Here is a 19,147-nt window from a genome sequence, read left to right as displayed (position 1 = left end):
ACTGCTGCCCTCTGCTGGTTCTTTCAGGTTACAGTCATAGACCAAACGGGTAACGTGGAGCTCCTATGTCCCTAAACAGCTACTGTACTTTAAGATGGTGGATGACCATGGAGCGTTGACCACAGTTTATGTATTTAAAAATGTAAAATTTCAAGTTGAGAGGAATATTTAGAATTGATGTTGGTGAGAAATATTAGTGAAAAAGCACAAGTTTGTCAAGTGGAAACACAGGATTTGATAGTAAACGGGTAAAAATATCACACACTGGGCCTCTGAATACGGAAGTGCCTCACAAAGTTTTCCCAAGCAGAATCCTCTGTAGCTAAAGTGCTTTGTCTCCTGTTTTAGGTGCTAAATGAGCAGGAGCTGCACCGTTGGTGCCGTGTCAGCACAAACCTTCACCTTTATTATCCTCGCTCTGCACAGTGTTTGTACGCTGGATGAGCTGCATGGACCTGGTTCTGATGATGACAGTTTTATGATGTTATTAGAGCATTATTAGTATTAGTATTAGTATTAGAGCAGCTCATTGCATGATCCCATTAGTGGACAGATGACTAAAGTAACTGGTGACTAACCAAAACAACCCAGATTCAGGTGCTGGTCCTGTACTGTGGTTGTATCTTCGTTATATTCATTCTGGTTTTTTACAGTTCATTTTTGTGTGTAATTATCGATTTATCCGAGTCATTTTCTTACTCAGCTAGCTCAGTATTTCACATTTTATTAGTTTATTGGTTTGATTTTGTTTTGTTTTCTGCATCAAGTCCAGATCAGATCAACTCCTTTTTACGTCCTCTTTTCAAACCAGAGAGGGAGACGCGCCTTTCTGGGGTCTGTCCAACACACGTCCTGTAGGACAGCGTTTCCCAGTCCTGGTGTTTTGTGTTGTTTGTTTAACACGTTTTACATATCTTCCTCCTGTGTGATCTTTAAAAGCAGATGTGAGCAGTTTAGTTCTGGCTTCGTCACACAGAAATCAACCAAACCGGTTTGGGTTTAGATGATGAGGTCAGCAGATACAGGCCCAGTCAAACACACACCAACCAGCAGCTTCCTGTAACAAGACACGGCTCTGCGATGGCTCTCACAGACACACAAGATCTTATCTGATGACAACGCCTGTCTGTTGTTGGAGGTTTTTAACCCGTTTCATGTCTGCTGAAATTAGAAAAGGTGTTTCCTTCATTGTTGGGTTTGTGTCCTGGATGAGCCCCCGCCTGCAAAAATGGTCACGGCTGCTGAGTCACATGATGGCAACAACGCAGCAGAGCAGCGAGGAGGGAAGTTTCTCGTTTCCATCTGAAAGCAAAGATTTTGGCTCAGACACGTCAGGATTTTAATTAAAGGCATACTTAGCAAACCTTTCATATGTTTAAATCCTTTTCTTGAGCCGGTTTGTGTTCAGATGAGCCTTTACAGGGTTGGTGAAGGTCTCTCCGCCCGGTGAGCAGGATACCCGTTAGCCCCTCCACACCGCTGCCCTGAAGTCTCACGGTCACGCTTCACGGCAAGCCATGTTCACGCCTCAGGACAGACGAGCTTTACCTGGTTAGCATTTATGCTAACGTGTTCATCATGGTCGAGCCGCAGAACAAAGAAAACTCAAGCAGTCTGAGTGTTCACATTTAATTTGAGTTTTATTTTCAAGATCTGATGAAAAACTTTGACATGTAAGGACTTGTGTGACTTGTTTTGTTGAATGACCTGTGATTTTACTATTGGGCCATTCCCATCTGTACCGGGTCGGCCCGGGCCGGGTAGCGTAGGTTGTTTACATATCTGGGTGGCCTGGTATTTTTCCGGGCCAACCAAGGCTCATTCTCAGCCCTCTTCTGGAGGGGGTCTGCTTCAGGCCGACCAGGACCAACACACCCACTGCTGACAGCAAATTCACACCTTCCATTAGAGCAAGCTGTGTGGATGTGTGGAATCAACCGGGCCAGGCTGGGGCTACCCGGCCCGGGCCGACCCGGTACAGATGGGAATGGCCCATATATTGCCTGATACGGTCTGACTCGTATTTATCGCTGATGTGGAGTTTAAATCAGGACTGATATGGTTTTTTTCTGTTGCCGATACGTGGAGGTCACGGTCAGCTGATGGCCGATGTCTAGACGTTTTCACCTCATTTTAGCCAAATGCTAAAAGGTCACTACAACGTTTTCAACCTGAACCTGTTTTTGAGCACAGAATTTCACCAACTGTTGAATTTTAATGTGTGCACTGATCAAAGCTAAAATCAAATGTTGAACCAAAGTTAATCAAACAAATCGACCAAGTATTAAATATAAAACAGGTAAAAAAAAAAAACGTTTTAGGGCATTTATTACGCAGCTGTTATTATACATCTAACTAAAAATCTGCAGCAGCACCGGGTTGCCCGTGGATGTGCCTGACTTTAAATCGGCTCAACCAAAGAGGTATGTCGGCCCGATATATTGGCTCCATTTCTAGTTTGTGATATTTTAAACCTTTAGGGATAAATGTTATAATAAATGTTTTATTTGCTCCACAAGTGGAAAATAGTTGTCCGTTTATGTTTTTATTTTATTTTATTTGTCGTTGCTTCTGATTCAGCATCTAGAGATTCATCATGGCCGACGGAGTGTTCGGGTCTCTTTGGCTATCGTTGGACCAAAGTGGAAATTTTATTAAATCACACGACTTTTTGTTGCCGACTGTGCTTCTATTTTGTTTGAGATAAAAAGTTGCTGTCAGAGCTGAAATAGAGTTATTGTGTTAGCTTATTAGAGTGTTAGCTGGCGACTGTGGAGGTGATGGATTCCTGCTGTTGTTACTTTGTGGATCAAACCCTGTTTTCTGGTGTTTTGTCCCATCCAGGAGCTACTCTGTTGCACGTTCAGCAGCTTCCAGCCCTGTTGTGGAAACACGTTTCAGATTTGTAGAGTTACAAAGTCCTCCTTCACTTCTGCAGCGCGTCAGCTCTGGAGGAATGTTGAGTGTGAAGTAGAAGATAGAGCTGTGTGCATGTCAGACTCCCAAGCCCCGTCCCCTTTTCAGTCCATTTAAATCTAAAATATGTCAGAGATCTTGGGTTTGGGTGGAAGAAGATCATAAAACAGCTAAAAGCGCTGATACGTAAACTCTTACGTTTCTGCAGGTTCTTACGTGCTGGCCAACCGTGTGATTAGGTGTTTATACTTTGGTCTTCTCCTCTGAGGTTTGCTTTCAGTTCCTGAACTTGAGCTGAATCACTTAATCCCTTTTGTTCTTCTCCGTGAGGAAAGTGGGATTTGGTAACACGGTGCACTGTCGTCCTTCAGCGTGGCCGACTGGCGTCCGTCCACATGTGCCTGATTAGTCAGAGTTCCCATAGAGGAGACGCTCTCCGCTGGAACACTTGGCACCAGCTGCTCCTCTTCCCCCCTCAGATTTAGTCAGTTTAATTGCGTCTATCCTTTGACCTCCATACCCGGCGCACTGTCTGACACCACAGCTGGGTTTGTTGGTCTGACGTAAGAGGATTGTGTGACACTAGGGCTGGGGGTAAACGATTATTTTTAAAACGATTATTCTGACGATTATTTTATCGAATAGTCGACGATTCTAATGACTATTTAGAAAATTAATCTAATGATTATTTTTCTATTGCACAATTAACAAAAACCAGAAAATCTCAAATAAATTCCTCAAAAAAAAAAGATAAATTCTTACTGTAAGAGAATAAACACTACAGGCCTTCCATTTTGTATAACACTGCTTTTATTGTGTTGGTTTTCTGGTGACGTGTAGAACCTGGGAGTGCAGGCTGCTGCCTGAGAGGTGGTAGAAGATGGAGTGTCTCCATGCTGCTTTGTTTTGGTCACTTATGTGCGTGAGGCGAGTGGTCTTACATTTTAAACTAAACCGAAAACCCACAACACTCTAAATGTAATAAAAGGGAGATCTACACCACAAAAAAGATGAACTCTAAACCAAAACGTAACAGCTTATCCCAACGCAAGAAGCTGTTAGCGAAGATGCTAACAGTAGCTTTACCAACGTTAAGTTCAAGTTACCAAGTTTAAATAAACCAAAAACACCCAGCAGCAAACAGACCAGCACGGAGGAGAGACTGCTACCACCAAAACAGCTCTCCTCATGTCTGAAAGAAGCTCCTTAATGAAGGGAGAAGCGCTCCCGGTGATTTTCTACATCTGCGACAGAGACGGAGCAGCGCACATCTGACCCCGGAAGTTGTTGTCCGTTGCCGGGAGACGAAGGGGCAAAACAGGAAAATAATCTAGTAGTGGACGGACGTTGTTCCGGGTCTTCGGTATTTGGCGGAGATGTTAGTGAAGGCGGAGAAGAGGGCGAACTAGAGGAAAAACAGGCAGATTCCTCCTCTATTTACAAACTCCTGGGGATGCAACAAGTGGGCGCGGTGCGTCGACTTCCGGATCTGACGTCGACAAATTTTTAGAATCGAGCCGTCGACTTCGTCGAGGCTTCGCTACAGCCCTATGTGACACGGATCCACCCCTAATAACTCCTTCTCTTCTTTACTGGAAAATGTTTCCCACTTCCTGTGTTGCAGTATGGAAAAGAGCAAAGCTGTTTGCAGGAAGAGTGACTCCTCGGTTAGACTGAAACGCACGTATGGCAGACGCTTAATCATCATCATCAGAGGAGGGGGTCAGCGGAAAATTGCCAGCATTAGGAGACTTACTTGTTATGAATCGACTGATCATCATCGGTATCGACAATTTTTCATTGCTGATACCGTGATGATATGCAGAAGTCATGGTCAGCCGTGCTGTGCTGGCGATTTTTCTGGCTGATATCTAGGCATCTTCCTCCTCCTGCATGCTAAACGTCACTAATAACAATGGAATCATCACATTTCTCAACCTACGCCGCTGTTGTTCACTATATTTAACCACCTGAGCCTTAAATTGTGCTCTGCTCCACATTAGAATCAAACGTTTCACCAAAGTTAATCAAACAAATCAATAAAGTGAGTGAACTAGTATCAAATACAAAACGGGCAAATCAAAAGAAAATTCAGTTGACAAATATGTTTAGAGCATTTATCAAGTTGCTGTTTTTCAGGAACCTCATTAGATATAAAGTCCAGTAGCACCACTGAGCTTCCCGTGGATGTTCCCATTTCAAGATCGGCTCCACTAACAGGTATATCAGCCAGCGCCGACATATAATAAAAGGTAAATATTAGTCATATATAACAATCTATCCCTACTCATTAAAGGGACTTCACGGACTTTTGAATTTTTATGCTCGTGATCGCCCCCTCAGGCCAAAAGTGTAACAGCAGCTTCAATAGTAGGCTCGTGCACGAGGCGTGCATGCTGTATGTGCACACTCCTTAACGAAAATAACAGCTGATACAGCCGTGTGTGTGTGTGTGTGGGGGGGGGGGGGGGGGCAGGAGCGACTCGTTGAAAGGTCCTTCCTTGTTTTACTTTCAGATCCTGTATTTTTGATGTTTGCTGGAGGACTGGTGGACAGATATGCTGTTGGCTTTAATTCTGCAGTAAAAATCTCATTTTTGTTTGTTTGTTTGTTTATTTCTTGTGGAAACGTATTCACAACAACAACAAGATAAAAATGTGCCGTTTCTAAAACTGCAGGGAAACCAGATCAGATCAAATGAGGACAGCAGTGTTTTGTTATTTGGGAGTGTCCAGTTTTAAAAATGCAGCTCCCTGTTGACACGATGATCATCTGAATTAATCCTAAACGGGCAGAGAGCCAGCGTTTGCATTTCTTAATCCCAAAGGAGGCCTTGTAATGCTCTCAGTGTACAGTTAAATCTGCTTTTGCCGTAGGATTGAGGAGGTTTTCACAGTATTCCACCCACCAATCCACCACATCTGGAGTAGAGGTCAGCAGCACGCCGTCACCACCACAAACAGTGTTGGTGGCACACTGCTGTCCCCTCCTGAGATGCCAGATGGTGGAATAGTATCTCCTTGAAGTCATATGGAAGTATTGCTGCATGGTCTCACTGAACTCCTCAGTCCCGGGATTTTGCCTCCATGACCACCGGAGCGTCATTCCGCTTGGACTGCCGGTACCCATCAGCTGCCTCTGGAGTCCCACAGGCGAAGGACTCCTCCTTTTTAACTGCCAGTGTCCACCAGCGGGTTTGGGGTTGCCACCACGACAGATACCGACAGTTCTGCTACAGCAGCTCCGGTCAGCCGCCTCGACAGCAGAAGCATGGGCCGTCGCCCTCTCGGACTCAATGTGGGCCCCCGCTTCCCTCGGGACATGTTCGAAACTCTTTCAAAGGTGGGAATTGAAGCTCCTTCTGACAGGAGACTCCGCCAGGCATTCCCAGCAGACCCTCACAATACGTTTGGACCTGCCAGGTCTGACCAGTATCCTCCCCCACCATCAAAGCCAACACCACCAGGTAAAGGTCAGTTGGAAGCTCCGTCTCACCCAAGTGTCCAAAACATGCAGCCGCAGATCAGATGAAACAACAACAAAGTCGATCATCGAGCTGCGGCCTGAGGTATCCTGGTGCCCAGAGCACATATGGACACCTTTATGTCCAAACATGGTCTTCATTATGGACAAGAAGAAGGCAACCGCGATAGCGCTCACATGCGATGCGTGGACATCGGTTGCAACCAAATCCTTCGTTACTGTAACGGTGCATTTTGTTCTCGCGTCGGACTAGAACGGGTGGAAGTTGGTGAGTCACGTTCTTCAAACTCGAGAGATGAGTGAGAGTCAAAGTAGCACCATGTTGACATTTGCCCACCCCCCAAAACAGGAGGATGTAGGGGGGATAGAGGGAGGGGAGGGAGTATGGGCGTCACTCTGCTCTATCTTGTTGTGTTCGCTCCACTGTACTGAAGCTGCAGGCTGAATATAAGTTCAGTTGAATTATGCACGCATGTTCTGAAAACATATTACCTTCAGATATGTCAGGTTTTTTCTGTTACCTATATTCCAGACTGAATAAGCTGAATTATTTTATTTGATCTGTATGGCAGCTTTTTTGTAATGATATCATAGGACAGACTCATTAAGTTTCCATTAAATAAAATTTGATGGAAGTAAAAATCTTGTTTACTTGAATTAATTACCTCATTAAATCCAGGGCGTGCCTGTTTTCAGTGTTTCCCAACAATGGAGGGGACACTAGTGTCAGTAAAGCTTTCATTGATCCAAGTTAAGTTGGTCAAAGTGCAAATATTTACAGTCACACAGTCATAAAATAAGAATTTGCCTTTGAAAAATAGTTTAATGTTAAAAAATGTATTGAGTAACAGAGTAGTTTTAGAGGAACTGAATTAATTGATAGGTTATTTATTTACAGATGTAGATAAAGAAGAAGACAATCTTGTATGAAAAATGCATTAAAAATGTCAATAATTGAAGAATCGTGGCACCTGTAATCAAATCGAACCAAAAATCATTAGAATCGAAGCATCGAAGCTCCCATAATCGAATCGAACTGTGAAGTACTCTTTTTGGAACACCCCTGTCATTCACTGGGGTACATCCCAATGTACAGGCATCAAGATGGGGGGGGGGGGGGGGGTCAACAAGTACGCCCCCGTATGTTGTTTAACATCTAAAGTCGAAATGAGTGGAACTTATTTGTGGTTTCTGGTGGGGTGGAGATGATACGTCTGGTTTCCTGGTGTCAGTTCTGCGGAGATCATCCTCTCACTCTCACATGCAGACAGCCTGGTGTGTCCTACATGCAGATTCAGCAAACACGCATAAACTCCTCCTTTGGATGAAAGTTGGCAAAGCTTTCATCTGGGCTCCACTGAGACAGCGCACAAGGAAACAACTCTTTGTCTCTTGTAACCGGATATGTGTCTGAGCGAACAGACGGGGGTTCCCTTACAGTCCGGCCGTATAGATCAGAGATCCGGTGGCTCTGTTTGACGTCTCGCTGAGAGGCGTCAGATGGAGGAAAAGTGAGAGCAGCTAATTGTTTAGAGTGCTTTAAGATTTAATGAAGGTAGTAAGAGAAGCCTTGGGCTCCTGGGCTGAAACACGACAGGAACGAAGGTGAAACCTCTGAAGCCTGATCACAGGAACCTTTTGGAATAAAGGTTGAGAGTGAGAGCACCGTTTAAACACGGGGAAGATCTACATCGCTGCAGTTTCAGTTCCTCATTATCCTGGAATGTTTGAAAGACTCCGCCATTATGGAGCATGTGAGGAATGTTGATCATTCCAAGAGATCCCGATGGTCATTTCACCTTCCTGACTCACGTTGGGATGAAAGCAGAAATGCGGTGAAAACGCTTTTCATCCCTGTTTAGTCTGAGACGTTTCCTCCTTTGTTTCTATTAAAACTCAAACAAGCCGAGGTTCCTCTGTCTGTCAGCAGAACCTCGGCTCAGACGAATGAGTGCAAAACTATTAGCACAGGAAGTGGCGCTCACACGACACCACACTCTGGGATGTTTTGGGCTTTTGGTGCTGAAGTAACTTTGTTTCCTACTAAACTGGGATTACTTTATTCTGTGGTACATGAAATTATACTCCCAGTTTTGAAGTCCTGAAGGCAGAACAAACGAGGGCGTTGGCGAGCTCAGCTGCTCGTAAACTCACAAGATTACAGCCAGAGGGGTATAATTCCTGAGCGTCAGGATTTACTGGCTGGACCAAACGGAGTGACAGAACCGTTATAAAACCAGGATCCACATGAGTTGTTGGAAACAAAAACGCTAGTAAAATCTGCACATTTGTAGTTTCGACCACTTGGAGATACGTGAGAGCTTTTATAAAAGAACGCCTCAGTGTTGTAGGTTTCTATTGTTTTAGATTTGGACCTGATGAACTTCTAACCTCTCAGAGGGCTGACGGAGCCAGCTCAGTCCCGGTCTGATCATCACCTCCCGTTCTCATCGAACTGTGGATGGTTTCCAGTGTTGTAACAAATCCTGCCAGCCGCTGAGTCAGAACGCGTTCTGCTTCCGCCTCCACAGGAGTGTCCGTTTCCTTCAGGCTGCTGGTTCTGAGCTGGAGAACTGGACCCAGGTGTGGGCTCCTGCACAGGAGTTCCACCTCTTATTACCAAAGTACCCTGCTTTTCGTACTTTGGTCACGTTTATGACAGGTAACCATGGCAACGTGTGAACATTTTTAACATTCAAAGGTGACTCCCTGACCCCTGTGCTCCTCAGACCCACATAACGAAGATTTAAAATAATCCACCATGAAATGAGTCATACCTTTGATCCACCTAAACACCTTCAGCTGGTGCTAAACGATTATCTTTATATTTATAAGGAAACAGGTGAGTTCCAGTAGGCTTTGTTACTTAGCCACGATGAGCTAGGTGTTGTTTTGTGTTGTGCACTATGCTAAAATACGGTAGCTGTTTGGGAACATAACATAAGAATAACAAAAACATTTTATTTTTTTATAAGAACATGTGTTCAGTGGATGGACAGCCCCCCCTCCCCCCATTACATCAGCACTGGGAGGCTAAGTCGTCTAGCACCCTGCTGCTAACCACTTAAACGTGTGTGTGTGTGTGTGTGTGTGTGTGTGTGTGTGTGTGTGTGTGTGTGTGTGTGTGTGTGTGTGTGTGTGTGTGTGTGGTGTGTGTGGTGTGTGTGTGTGTGGTGTGTGTGTGTGAGAGAGTCGTGGAGGATGGCTGCTTATACTGAGCCAGGATTCTCTGGAGGTTTCTTCTTGTTAAAAGGGAGTTTTCCTCTCCACTGTCGCTACATGCTTGCTTAGTATGAGGATTGCTGTATAGTCACTGACACTAGTCAGTGACTCGATGCAACCTGCTGGGTTCCTTATATAGGAAACATTATTTCTGATTGGCTTAATGAACTGACCTGAATTGGAATGTTTATTATGTGAAGTGCCTTGAGACGACTCTTGTCGTGATTTGGCGCTTTATAAATAAACTTGAATTGAAAAGTCTCCTCCCCTTTCAGTCGGCTCATGGGTCTCCATAAGAACGAAAAAATGAATGCAAGTCAACGGGGCTAATGGAGCTATTTTCTAATCCGCTTTGCCTCAGACCCTGGATTGCATTTTTGTTCAATTTAAATGAAAAGTAATGATGGGTGTTTCGACCTCGCCAGTCACGCACGTTGAGATTTATCAACTTGTAAAAGTTTGTAATTAGCATGACTACGATTCAGACATCGGCACGTCGCGTATGTGACGTCACCACAGAGTCTCTTCTGCCCTAGCATAGCTGCTACTTGTCACATGGCCAGATTTATGGTGGAAGGATTTCTAGTCTGCTGAACTTACAGCCATTTCCCTCTGGTTTTTCTCCGTGTCTGGTTCGATGACGTCACTTTCGTGAAGCGCATTTGTAATCCTAAACAGTCTTATTTTCATATACAATATATGATATCCACGAGCACGAGAGGATGTGTTTCAGCTGCTAACAGGCACCAGTATTAAAATAAATAATTAAACAAGTACGAACTCTAACACGATATCTTCATCCATCGTCACCCGCGAGCTACACATGTAGAAAAATCTGTCTGACTTGAACGCTGGCTTTCAGCCACGCCCCCTGCTGAGTACGTCTGCTCTCGTCTGCTTTCCAGGCGAGGCGCTGCTCAACTCGAACACGGTCTATGTCACGTTGATCGTTGTCCAATAGCATGTGGAGACAGCTTGAAAGACAACCGTAGATCCAGCCCCACGACTGAGCTGTTTATCTGTCACTACCGGACTTTATTTTCTCATGTATAGGATGGCGTTTCAGGCTACAAGGTTGAAGAATCGTTGCCATTTTCATTAAAACGGTTTAGCTTTTTCCAAAAATGTTGCAGTGCATTCTGGGTAAACATCTCCACCTTGTTGTCATCTCTCCTAAACCTAATCCAGGGGTAGGCAACCCTGGTGGAGAGCTGTAGTCCTACATGTTTTCCAGCCATGCATGAACTTGCAGCTTCTAATTGGCCGAACACACCTGATCCAGGTAATCACCAGCAGGAAGAACAAAGATCGTTGGAAAACGAGCAGGACTGCGGCTCTCTAGGACCAGGGTAGCCTACCCCTGACCTAATCTGTTAGAAACGTTAACCTAACTTCTAGCTGCTTTCCTAAATGTTTTCCTCTAGTGAATCCTTCTGTCTGTAGAATGGTGAACTCCATCTCTTCACCTGGCCGTGTGTTAACACACACCTGTATGCTCCAGAGCAGCAAGCCGTTTAAACCAAGGTACTCCTGAAAAGTGCGTTTGTTCTGCAGCTCTTCTGGTCTTTGCCTCTTCCTTGTAGACGTTGTAGGTTTTGGTGGGAAGGTGACAATTAAACGTCTTATTATCTGATTGTTCATCTCATCACCGCCCCCCCCCCGGTTCCTCTCTCTGCAGAGAGTCCCGCCCAGCGTTCAGTTCCAGGAAGCGGTCCAGTCTCCTGTGACAGAACTATTCACATTCAGTTGTGCCTGCCGTTGCAGCCGGGGTCATTAGCAGATTAGCTCCTGCGGACCTTTAGGGGCCGAGCTGCAGACATAAACAGCATCACGATGCAGCCGTGGCTCCCTCTGTAGCTGTAAATATGCCCACACAGTGTTAATATAGTAAAAACACATGATTCTTGGTGAGTGTAATGAAACAATGAAGCTGGAAAAGCCCACCTGCTTTTTTAAGCAGCAGATTTTTGTTCGAACAGCAACAAACCTCTCAACTCTCCTACCCAAAAGCGTGCCAGCAGCCCTGCTGGTGCAACAAGCGAGTCCATCTGCTGCTTTGAGAGTGTAAACTGTGCAGGAACCTGCATGGGCGCGCCTGCTGTCTGTTACATATCGTCGGTATCGACACGCTTTTTTAGGTCGGAGACCGTGGGGGATTTTCATGGCATACCTCACTTCAAACACATCCTTTTGTCATGGTTTTCTTCAGGTAGCTTGGTGGATAAAATGTAGAAAAATAGGTTATGTTATAATTTAAGCCCAGAAAGATACAAATCTGCTTTATTTTGAGTAAAATTTTTGGTTTGGATCCTCTTCAATAGATTTTCCAGTTATTTTACAGGTGATTTCTGTGTAAAAGAAATAAAAAACTATGATCTTACCTGGTGAAGATGCCTCTGATCAAGGAAGCAAAGTTTGTCTCCAGTGTCCTAAATAGTTCAACACCTTTAATCAGTCAGTTTGATTTTCTAAAGTTCCTCACATTGAAATTTTCTTTGGATAGAACTTAATACGTTTGCTCAGTAACTGTCTGAGCATTACGATTCGCTCTGGTCACCTGTAGCAGCTGCCCCAAGGTGGGAGAATCCAGCTCTCTGATTGGCTGAGACTGTCCAACGGCTTTAACTTCATTTGTCAGTGAGGACTTTGGCTGCAGGTGTCAGGCCAACTCCGCGTTCCTTCAGATACGTTCTAGTCCTCGTACACCGTTTGTACCTGATGCTGAAGAATAAATGTCTGTCCCAGACTCTGGACCTCTCTCCCCCTGAACCTGAGATCAGTGGACTCAGTGGTCTCCTTTAAAAAGCAGCTGAAGACTCACTTGTTCAAGCTGGCTTTTGTATGACCTTCTTCACCTCTCTCTCTTTATTCTGCTCTCCCCACCTATTCCACCTTCCTCACTGATTTCCCTCTTTCCTGTCCACTCTCTCTCTTTCTTTACACTTTTTTAATCACAATTGTCTATTTTTGCTCATTTTAAATATATTTTTAACCATTTTCTAAATGCTTTTTTATATTTTTACATTTTTTGTTTTTGTGAGGCGCCTCGTGATTTTTATCTTGAGAGGCGCTATAGAAATGATATTTTCTACTTCTTCTTTTAAAAAACGATCTTTTATAAAGCAATTCTCAAAATAAAAATCACGAGGTGCTTCACAAGAACAAAAATAAAAAATATGTTAATTAAAAAATATGATAATGTGAAAAATTAAAAAATTGTGATTATAAAAATGTGAAGAAAGGGAAAGAGAAAATGATAAAGAGGAAGTCAGTTGGTCCTGGGAAAGGTGGATTGAGGTGGAAAGAGCAGAATAAGGAGAGGGTGGAGGTGAAGGTCCCACCTGGGGTTGTCACGATACTAAAATTTCAAACTTGATTCGATACTTGAATAAAAACTCGATACTCGATTTCGATACTATTTAAAAACACCAATTTATTGAACAAGTTTATTCAAAAAAAAACATTCCTCAATTTATATTGTAAATATTAAATGTTAAGAATTAAGTGTGTAAAGTGCTTAAACCTTTCAAGTATCAGCATTTTTTAAAACGTGCATACAAAAACTGGTGAAAGTTGAATTGTCTCACTATATATACACTTTTTGCAGAGTGATGTTTTCCAATCCAATCCAATCCAATTTTATTTATAAAGCGCATTCACAAGGCATTACAACCAGACAAGGCGCTGTACACTAAAAATGTTGGTTAATTAAACCGGCGTTATATAAACATGTCGAACACAGATAAAAGATAAAAAGGAAATACAACAAAATTCCCAAAAATAACAGCTAAAAATCAATAAGACACAGGGTGAAGTAAAAATAGGAAAAAACATTTTACAAAGAACCTCACTAGTACGGAAGTCGATAATGTGGAGTCAGTTTATAAACAGTGCAGATGTCAGTGAGGTTCATAATTATGTGGTGTAAGCTAGGTTGAAGTAGTGAGTTTTCAGGCGTGATTTAAAAATGCTAGCTGTTGGTGCTAGCCTCACTAGCAGTGGTAATGCGTTCCACAGCTTGGGTGCACAGACAGAGAAAGCCCTTTCTCCACGGCTTTTTAAACGTGCATTGGGAACAGCTAGGAGGAGCTTATCTTCAGACCTGAGAGCACGCGGCGGGTTGTAGTAATGGACCAGTTCACACAGATATGGAGGAGCTTGATGGTTCAAGGATTTGTAAGTGAGAAGCATAATTTTGAAGTTTATCCTGAACTGCACGGGCAACCAGTGGAGAGATTTCAGAATTGGAGAAATGTGTTGTCTTCTGTCAGCTCCAGTCAGCAACCTAGCTGCTGAATTCTGGACCAGCTGAAGTCTAGAAAGAGCTGCTTTACTGATGCCATATAAGCAGGAGTTAGAGTAATCCAGCCTTGAGGTGATAAAAGTGTGGACCACAGGTTTCAGAAGACGGACACTCAGGATGTGCTTTAGTTTCGAGATGTGTCTTAGTTGGTAAAAACATGATTTAACTGTGTATTGACCTGGGCATCCATCTTCAGAGCCTGGTCCATTTTTACTCCAAGGTTGGAGATTACAGAGGATACATTAGGTGAGAGATAGTTGAGGTCAGGTTGTTGAGTTGCCATGATACTGTTAGGACTGAAAACGAATAAGTCAGTTTTGGAGTCATTAAGATGGAGGAAGTTATCAGCTAGCCATTGCTTGACCTCGAGGATACAATCAGACAGAACTTTCGTTGATTGAGTTGGCTTAAATGAAAAGTAGATTTGACAGTCGTCAGCGTAAAGATGGTATGAGACAGCGTGCTTTCTGAAAATGGCTCCTAAGGGCAGTATATAGAGGTTGAACAGTAACGGGCCGAGAATTGAACCTTGTGGGACACCCCAACGTAGAGGCTGTGACTCTGATGAACAGCCGTCCAACATGACCCTAGCAGACCTGTTACAAAAGTATGACCTAAACCAATCCAGGGCAGTGCCTGAAATGCCAGCCCAAGTGTGAAGTCTTGTGATCAAAATGTCATGATCGATCGTGTCGAATGCTGCAGATAGATCCAAAAGTACCAGAACCACATGGAAACCTGAATCTAAAGCCAGAAAAATGTCATTAAACACCCGAACGTGAGCAGTTTCAGTGCTGTGCTGTTGTCTAAAACCAGACTGACAGGTGTCCATTACCTGATATTCATTTAGATGTTTCACCAACTGTGCATAGACTATTTTCTCAAGGACCTTAGATAAAAACGGTAATTTGGAAATTGGTCGTAGATTAGAGTAATCGGTGGGATCGAGGCCGGGTTTTTTCAAGATTGGTTGTAGAACAGCGTGTTTAAAGGCACGAGGAACTTCAGTTTTGCTGCTTAAACTCTGTTTAAGGTGCATTTTTGTCATAAGATGTAATGCTAATGTTTTGTTCATTACTTTTGAACAACTCTGTTGGTCAGTAAAGGGAGAAAACGAATTTCTCCACAGTAGGACAAAGGTACATCTACCGGTAATCTTAATAAAAACAGATTGGCGCACGGCAGTGACGTAATTAAAAGCGCCGGTTAGATTAGCCGCGGCTAGTCTATTTACGCCTAGAAATCCCAGACCCGCTCCAAACGAACAGGGGAATCATGTTAATGATTCCTAACAAAGCCTTTCGACATGAAGATGTTTTGGTGCAGATAATGTCTTATGTCGAGGCTGCACCATGGGTGCCCGTCCGCACCCGTTATATGGATATACACTGATGGCGATTCGCCGATGGATCTAAATACCCCAGGGAATCCAAGTAGCACCAAAGTTGTCAGCGTGAGTAAACAAACGTACTGCATGCTAGAAATTAAGACCGGGTTGCAATAAATGGGAGTTTCCTTTAAGCACATAAGCGTGAATATACAACTACGTGTCGGACTTGGTATGCTAGCTTAGCTAATACTAATACGTGAGCTCAAATTTGTTGGTGCAATTAGACACATTCTTACTAGATTTAATAAATTTTAGACACCTGTTTCATTTCATCATGCAGTTTGGGGTGTCGGTCTCTCAGACGCTTGGCCAAATGTGTTGTGCTGCTGGACTTCGTAGCGATCTCTTTGTAGCACTCCTTGCAAACGGGTCTGTCATGGTCTGTTGCTTTCCTCGACTCATCAGCCTTGTATCCAAAGTGTTTCCACTCTGCACTTTTGCTCTTTGTGTTGTCGATTAAGTTGGGCTGTGAAGCGCCTCCCGAATTCGCTGTTGCCATTGTTAACGAAACTTGGATCGGAGACAACTCGCGTGGGAAATAACAATGTAGCCATGCGGCGTCTTCTTCTTCTGTTTGTCCGGGAGGCGGAGGCTGCTTTACGGCATCTGGCTGTCGTGTGTGTCGGTGTACTTGAAGAAGGCTGTGTATATGTGAGACTCCATAATATAGATACCATAGAGATGGAATATGTAATTTAGATACCACCTTTAGTATCGATTTATATCTAGGTATTGATTTTTTTGACAACACTAGTCCCACCAAACCAGAACAGGTGAGTTTTCAGCTCCTTTTTAAAGGAGACCACTGACCTCAGGCTCTCAGGAGAGAGTTTACAACATTAGCTCTCTCTTTGCCTCCTAGCTCTGTACAACAAGATGATAGTGAGACCAGACGGCTCCGTCTTTCTGCCTAATCCTCCGGCATCTGTCACATGTTTAGTGTTGGTTATCAGAGTTGTCATTTCCTCACAGACAACAAGAAGAAGCGCCGACACACAAGAGAAGAGGCGCCTGAATCTCAGCACACATGAACATTTCCACTGATTTCTGGTTAATTCTATCATAATAATTCACATTAATGTAGAAACTTTTTGTTCACTCCTGAAATTCTTCATAAAAGTGTTTTTCACTCTGAAGAGAAGGCTGTTTATCTCGTCGTCTGGATAATGAGTCGGAGAATCCAGCGCTACCAACGTTTTATTTACACTCTCCATGCAGCTCGCTGTTGACTCACTAAAACTCTGTTCACACCCTGGTATTATTGCTGCTCGGCGAACACAAACCAATTTAAATGCCCTTTTTGCTCCGTTCTCATGCTGGTCAGGGTGTACAGACTAATTGGTTTTCCCATTTAAATACGAATGCTATATTGTCCTCAATTCTGGCCGTATTCGTCCAGTTCTGTGTAAAGAACACATGAAGAGCGCTAGTTTTTCATTAAGATTAAACGACTTCCTGTTCTCTCCACAGCCATCAAGGTGTTCTGCCAGGGCTCATGTGGGATCTCCACCAAAATGAACGACTCCTCGTGGACTCTGGAGGAGCAGTACTTCAACAGCACTCTGTCAGTAGCTGATAAAGGTAATTCGAGTCTCACTGGGATTCGAAACCTCCATGTTTAAAGGGTCTGCATTGTCACGGCTACTTTAGAGCCCGGAGGTAAACTCTAGCTTTAGCTTTCTCTTGTTTCTGTCCACACTGAGGACAGAGCCGTCCTTTATGGGATGTGAGTGAGCAAAGCAAACATTTGCTGTTGTTAGGTCATAGATTTACCAGGGAAGTGAACAACTGAAGCAAACACGGCAAACCTGCTCTGTAAAAATGTCTCCTCAGAACTAATCTTTGGTTTTAAACAACTCCTGAAAGTCCATGGGGTGTTTCTCAATGTCCAGGCGCCTGGCTTACGAGGACACGGTCCTTCCTTGGTCAAAGAAAACGGTTAAATGGAACAGACTTGCATCATGTGACCGCGGCTTCCACGGCTGTCACGTAACGTCACGTGACACGGGAGACAACATTATATTTTATACGTATTAGTTTCAATATAAATATATAACGAGCCTTTCAGATCACCATTGCATTTTCTTTAACTTGTCAGTTTCTGCGTCCCCACCTCCTGCTCGCCGTCTGGTTAGTTCTCGTTTTCTTAATGAGAGCACAGCTAGCAATTTTTCTGCTGCTTCTGATCCACCCTGTTCTTCTGATAACGACCCAGATTCCTTAACTTCTCAGTTCAACGAGCACTGCCTCTCCATTCTGGACAACATCTGTCCTGTCAGAACCAGATCAGGTCCTGCAGTGAACCCTACTCCCTGGTTTAATGACAGCCTTCGCAGCCTGAAGCGCTAATGCAGAAAAATGGAGCGTTTGTGGAAGAAAACCCATCTCCACGTCCATCTGCTGCACCTAAAGGATCTTCTGACGTCCTTTAACTCTGCAGTCAGAGACGCTAGGGTTTCCTATTTCTCCAACATGGTGTCCCAGAGCAAAGGGAACCCCAAGGTGCTGTTTAACACCATCAGCAGCATCATCTCTCCTGCCTCTCCTACAGCCTCCATCCACTCTGTTGCAGACTGTAAGAACTTTCTGTATTTCTTTGTGGACAAAGTCAATAAGGTTAGATCTAGCATCTCTCCTTCAGCCTTATCGCCGCCTCTCCCGACTCCAACCAGGCCCATCATCCTAGATAGCTTTGCTCCTGTTTTTTTTGCCTGAGTTAACCAAACTAGTTAACTCTATGAAGACCTCTGCATGCCCCCTCCACATCTTACCCTCATCTTTGTTTAAAAGTGTTTTTCAGTCCATCGGTCCCAGCGTGCTCTCTATAATTAATGCTTCTCTGGTTTCTGGTCAGGTCCCTGCTTACTTTAAGAACGCTGTAATCCACCTGCTTCTTAAAAAACCGAGTCTTGACCCCTCTCTCCATAGCAGCTTCAGACCCATCTCTAAACTTCCGTTCATCTCCAAGATCTTGGAAAAGGTTGTGGCTAAACAACTCACAGCTGCTCTTGATGAACATAACATCTATGATAGCTTCCAGTCAGGTTTTCGTAGAGCTCATTCTACTGAAACAGCTCTTCTTAGGGTCTCTAATGACCTTCTGACCCACAGTGATGCAGGGGACTGTTCTGTTCTGGTCCTGCTGGACCTGACTGCAGCCTTTGACACTGTTGACCATCACCTGCTACTGGAGAGGCTGAGAGACTGGGTAGGCCTGTCAGGATCTGCTCTGGAGTGGTTCTCCTCTTATCTCTCTGAGCGCTCCTTTTCTGTGGCCGTCTCCAAGTTTAGGTCCTCCACCACCTCTCTTACCCATGGTGTCCCACAAGGTTCTGTGCTGGGGCCTCTGCTCTTCCTCCTCTATCTGCTTCCTCTTCAGCACATCCTGAGCTCCTTCAAAGGAATCTCCTACCATCTTTATGCAGATGACATCCAACTGTACATCTCCTTTAAGCCCCATGAGATGTCTAAGCTGCAGCTGTTACACACCTGCTTAGACTCTATCAAAACCTGGATGGTGGGAGCTTTCTACAGCTGAATGAAGATAAGACTGAGATCCTCATCTGTGCCCCAGACAAGCTGGTTCCCAAAGTCAGAGACTCTCTTGGTCAGCTTGCTTCCCACACCAAACCTTCTGTCAGGAATCTTGGCGTGACCTTTGACCCAGCTCTCACCCTGGATTCTCATGTCAGTTCTCTTGTTGGCTCTTCCTTCTTCCATCTCAGGAACATTGCTAAGCTGAGTCCCATTCTGTCCCGCTCTGAACTTGAGACAGTTCTCCACACCTTCATCTCCTCACGCTTAGACTACTTTAACTCTCTTTTCACGTGTCT

At 44.1% G+C, this 19,147-nt stretch overlaps 1 protein-coding gene and 1 long non-coding RNA gene across 3 annotated transcripts in view; one reads left to right on the top strand and one right to left on the bottom strand.

Moving 5' to 3' along the window:
- arrdc1b (arrestin domain containing 1b) overlaps positions 1-19,147 on the top strand; it is a 67,952-nt gene that overhangs the window by 11,602 nt on the left and 37,203 nt on the right. For both annotated transcript variants that reach the window (XM_070552560.1, XM_015943495.3), the window contains exon 2: positions 16,785-16,895. In XM_070552560.1, the coding sequence (XP_070408661.1) occupies positions 16,785-16,895 (111 nt within the window). The remainder of the gene's footprint in view (positions 1-16,784; positions 16,896-19,147) is intronic.
- LOC139070387 (uncharacterized) lies at positions 11,481-12,738 on the bottom strand. The gene is made up of 3 exons (XR_011520914.1): positions 12,179-12,738; positions 12,003-12,050; positions 11,481-11,834 (listed from the first exon to the last, which is right to left on the bottom strand). It is a non-coding gene; the product is annotated as an uncharacterized lncRNA (long non-coding RNA).

This window comes from Nothobranchius furzeri, chromosome 6, assembly GCF_043380555.1.
Source record: "Nothobranchius furzeri strain GRZ-AD chromosome 6, NfurGRZ-RIMD1, whole genome shotgun sequence".
NCBI lineage: Eukaryota > Metazoa > Chordata > Actinopteri > Cyprinodontiformes > Nothobranchiidae > Nothobranchius > Nothobranchius furzeri.
The sequence above is the reverse complement of the archived record's forward strand: the minus strand, read 5'-3'. Positions and strand labels throughout refer to the sequence as shown.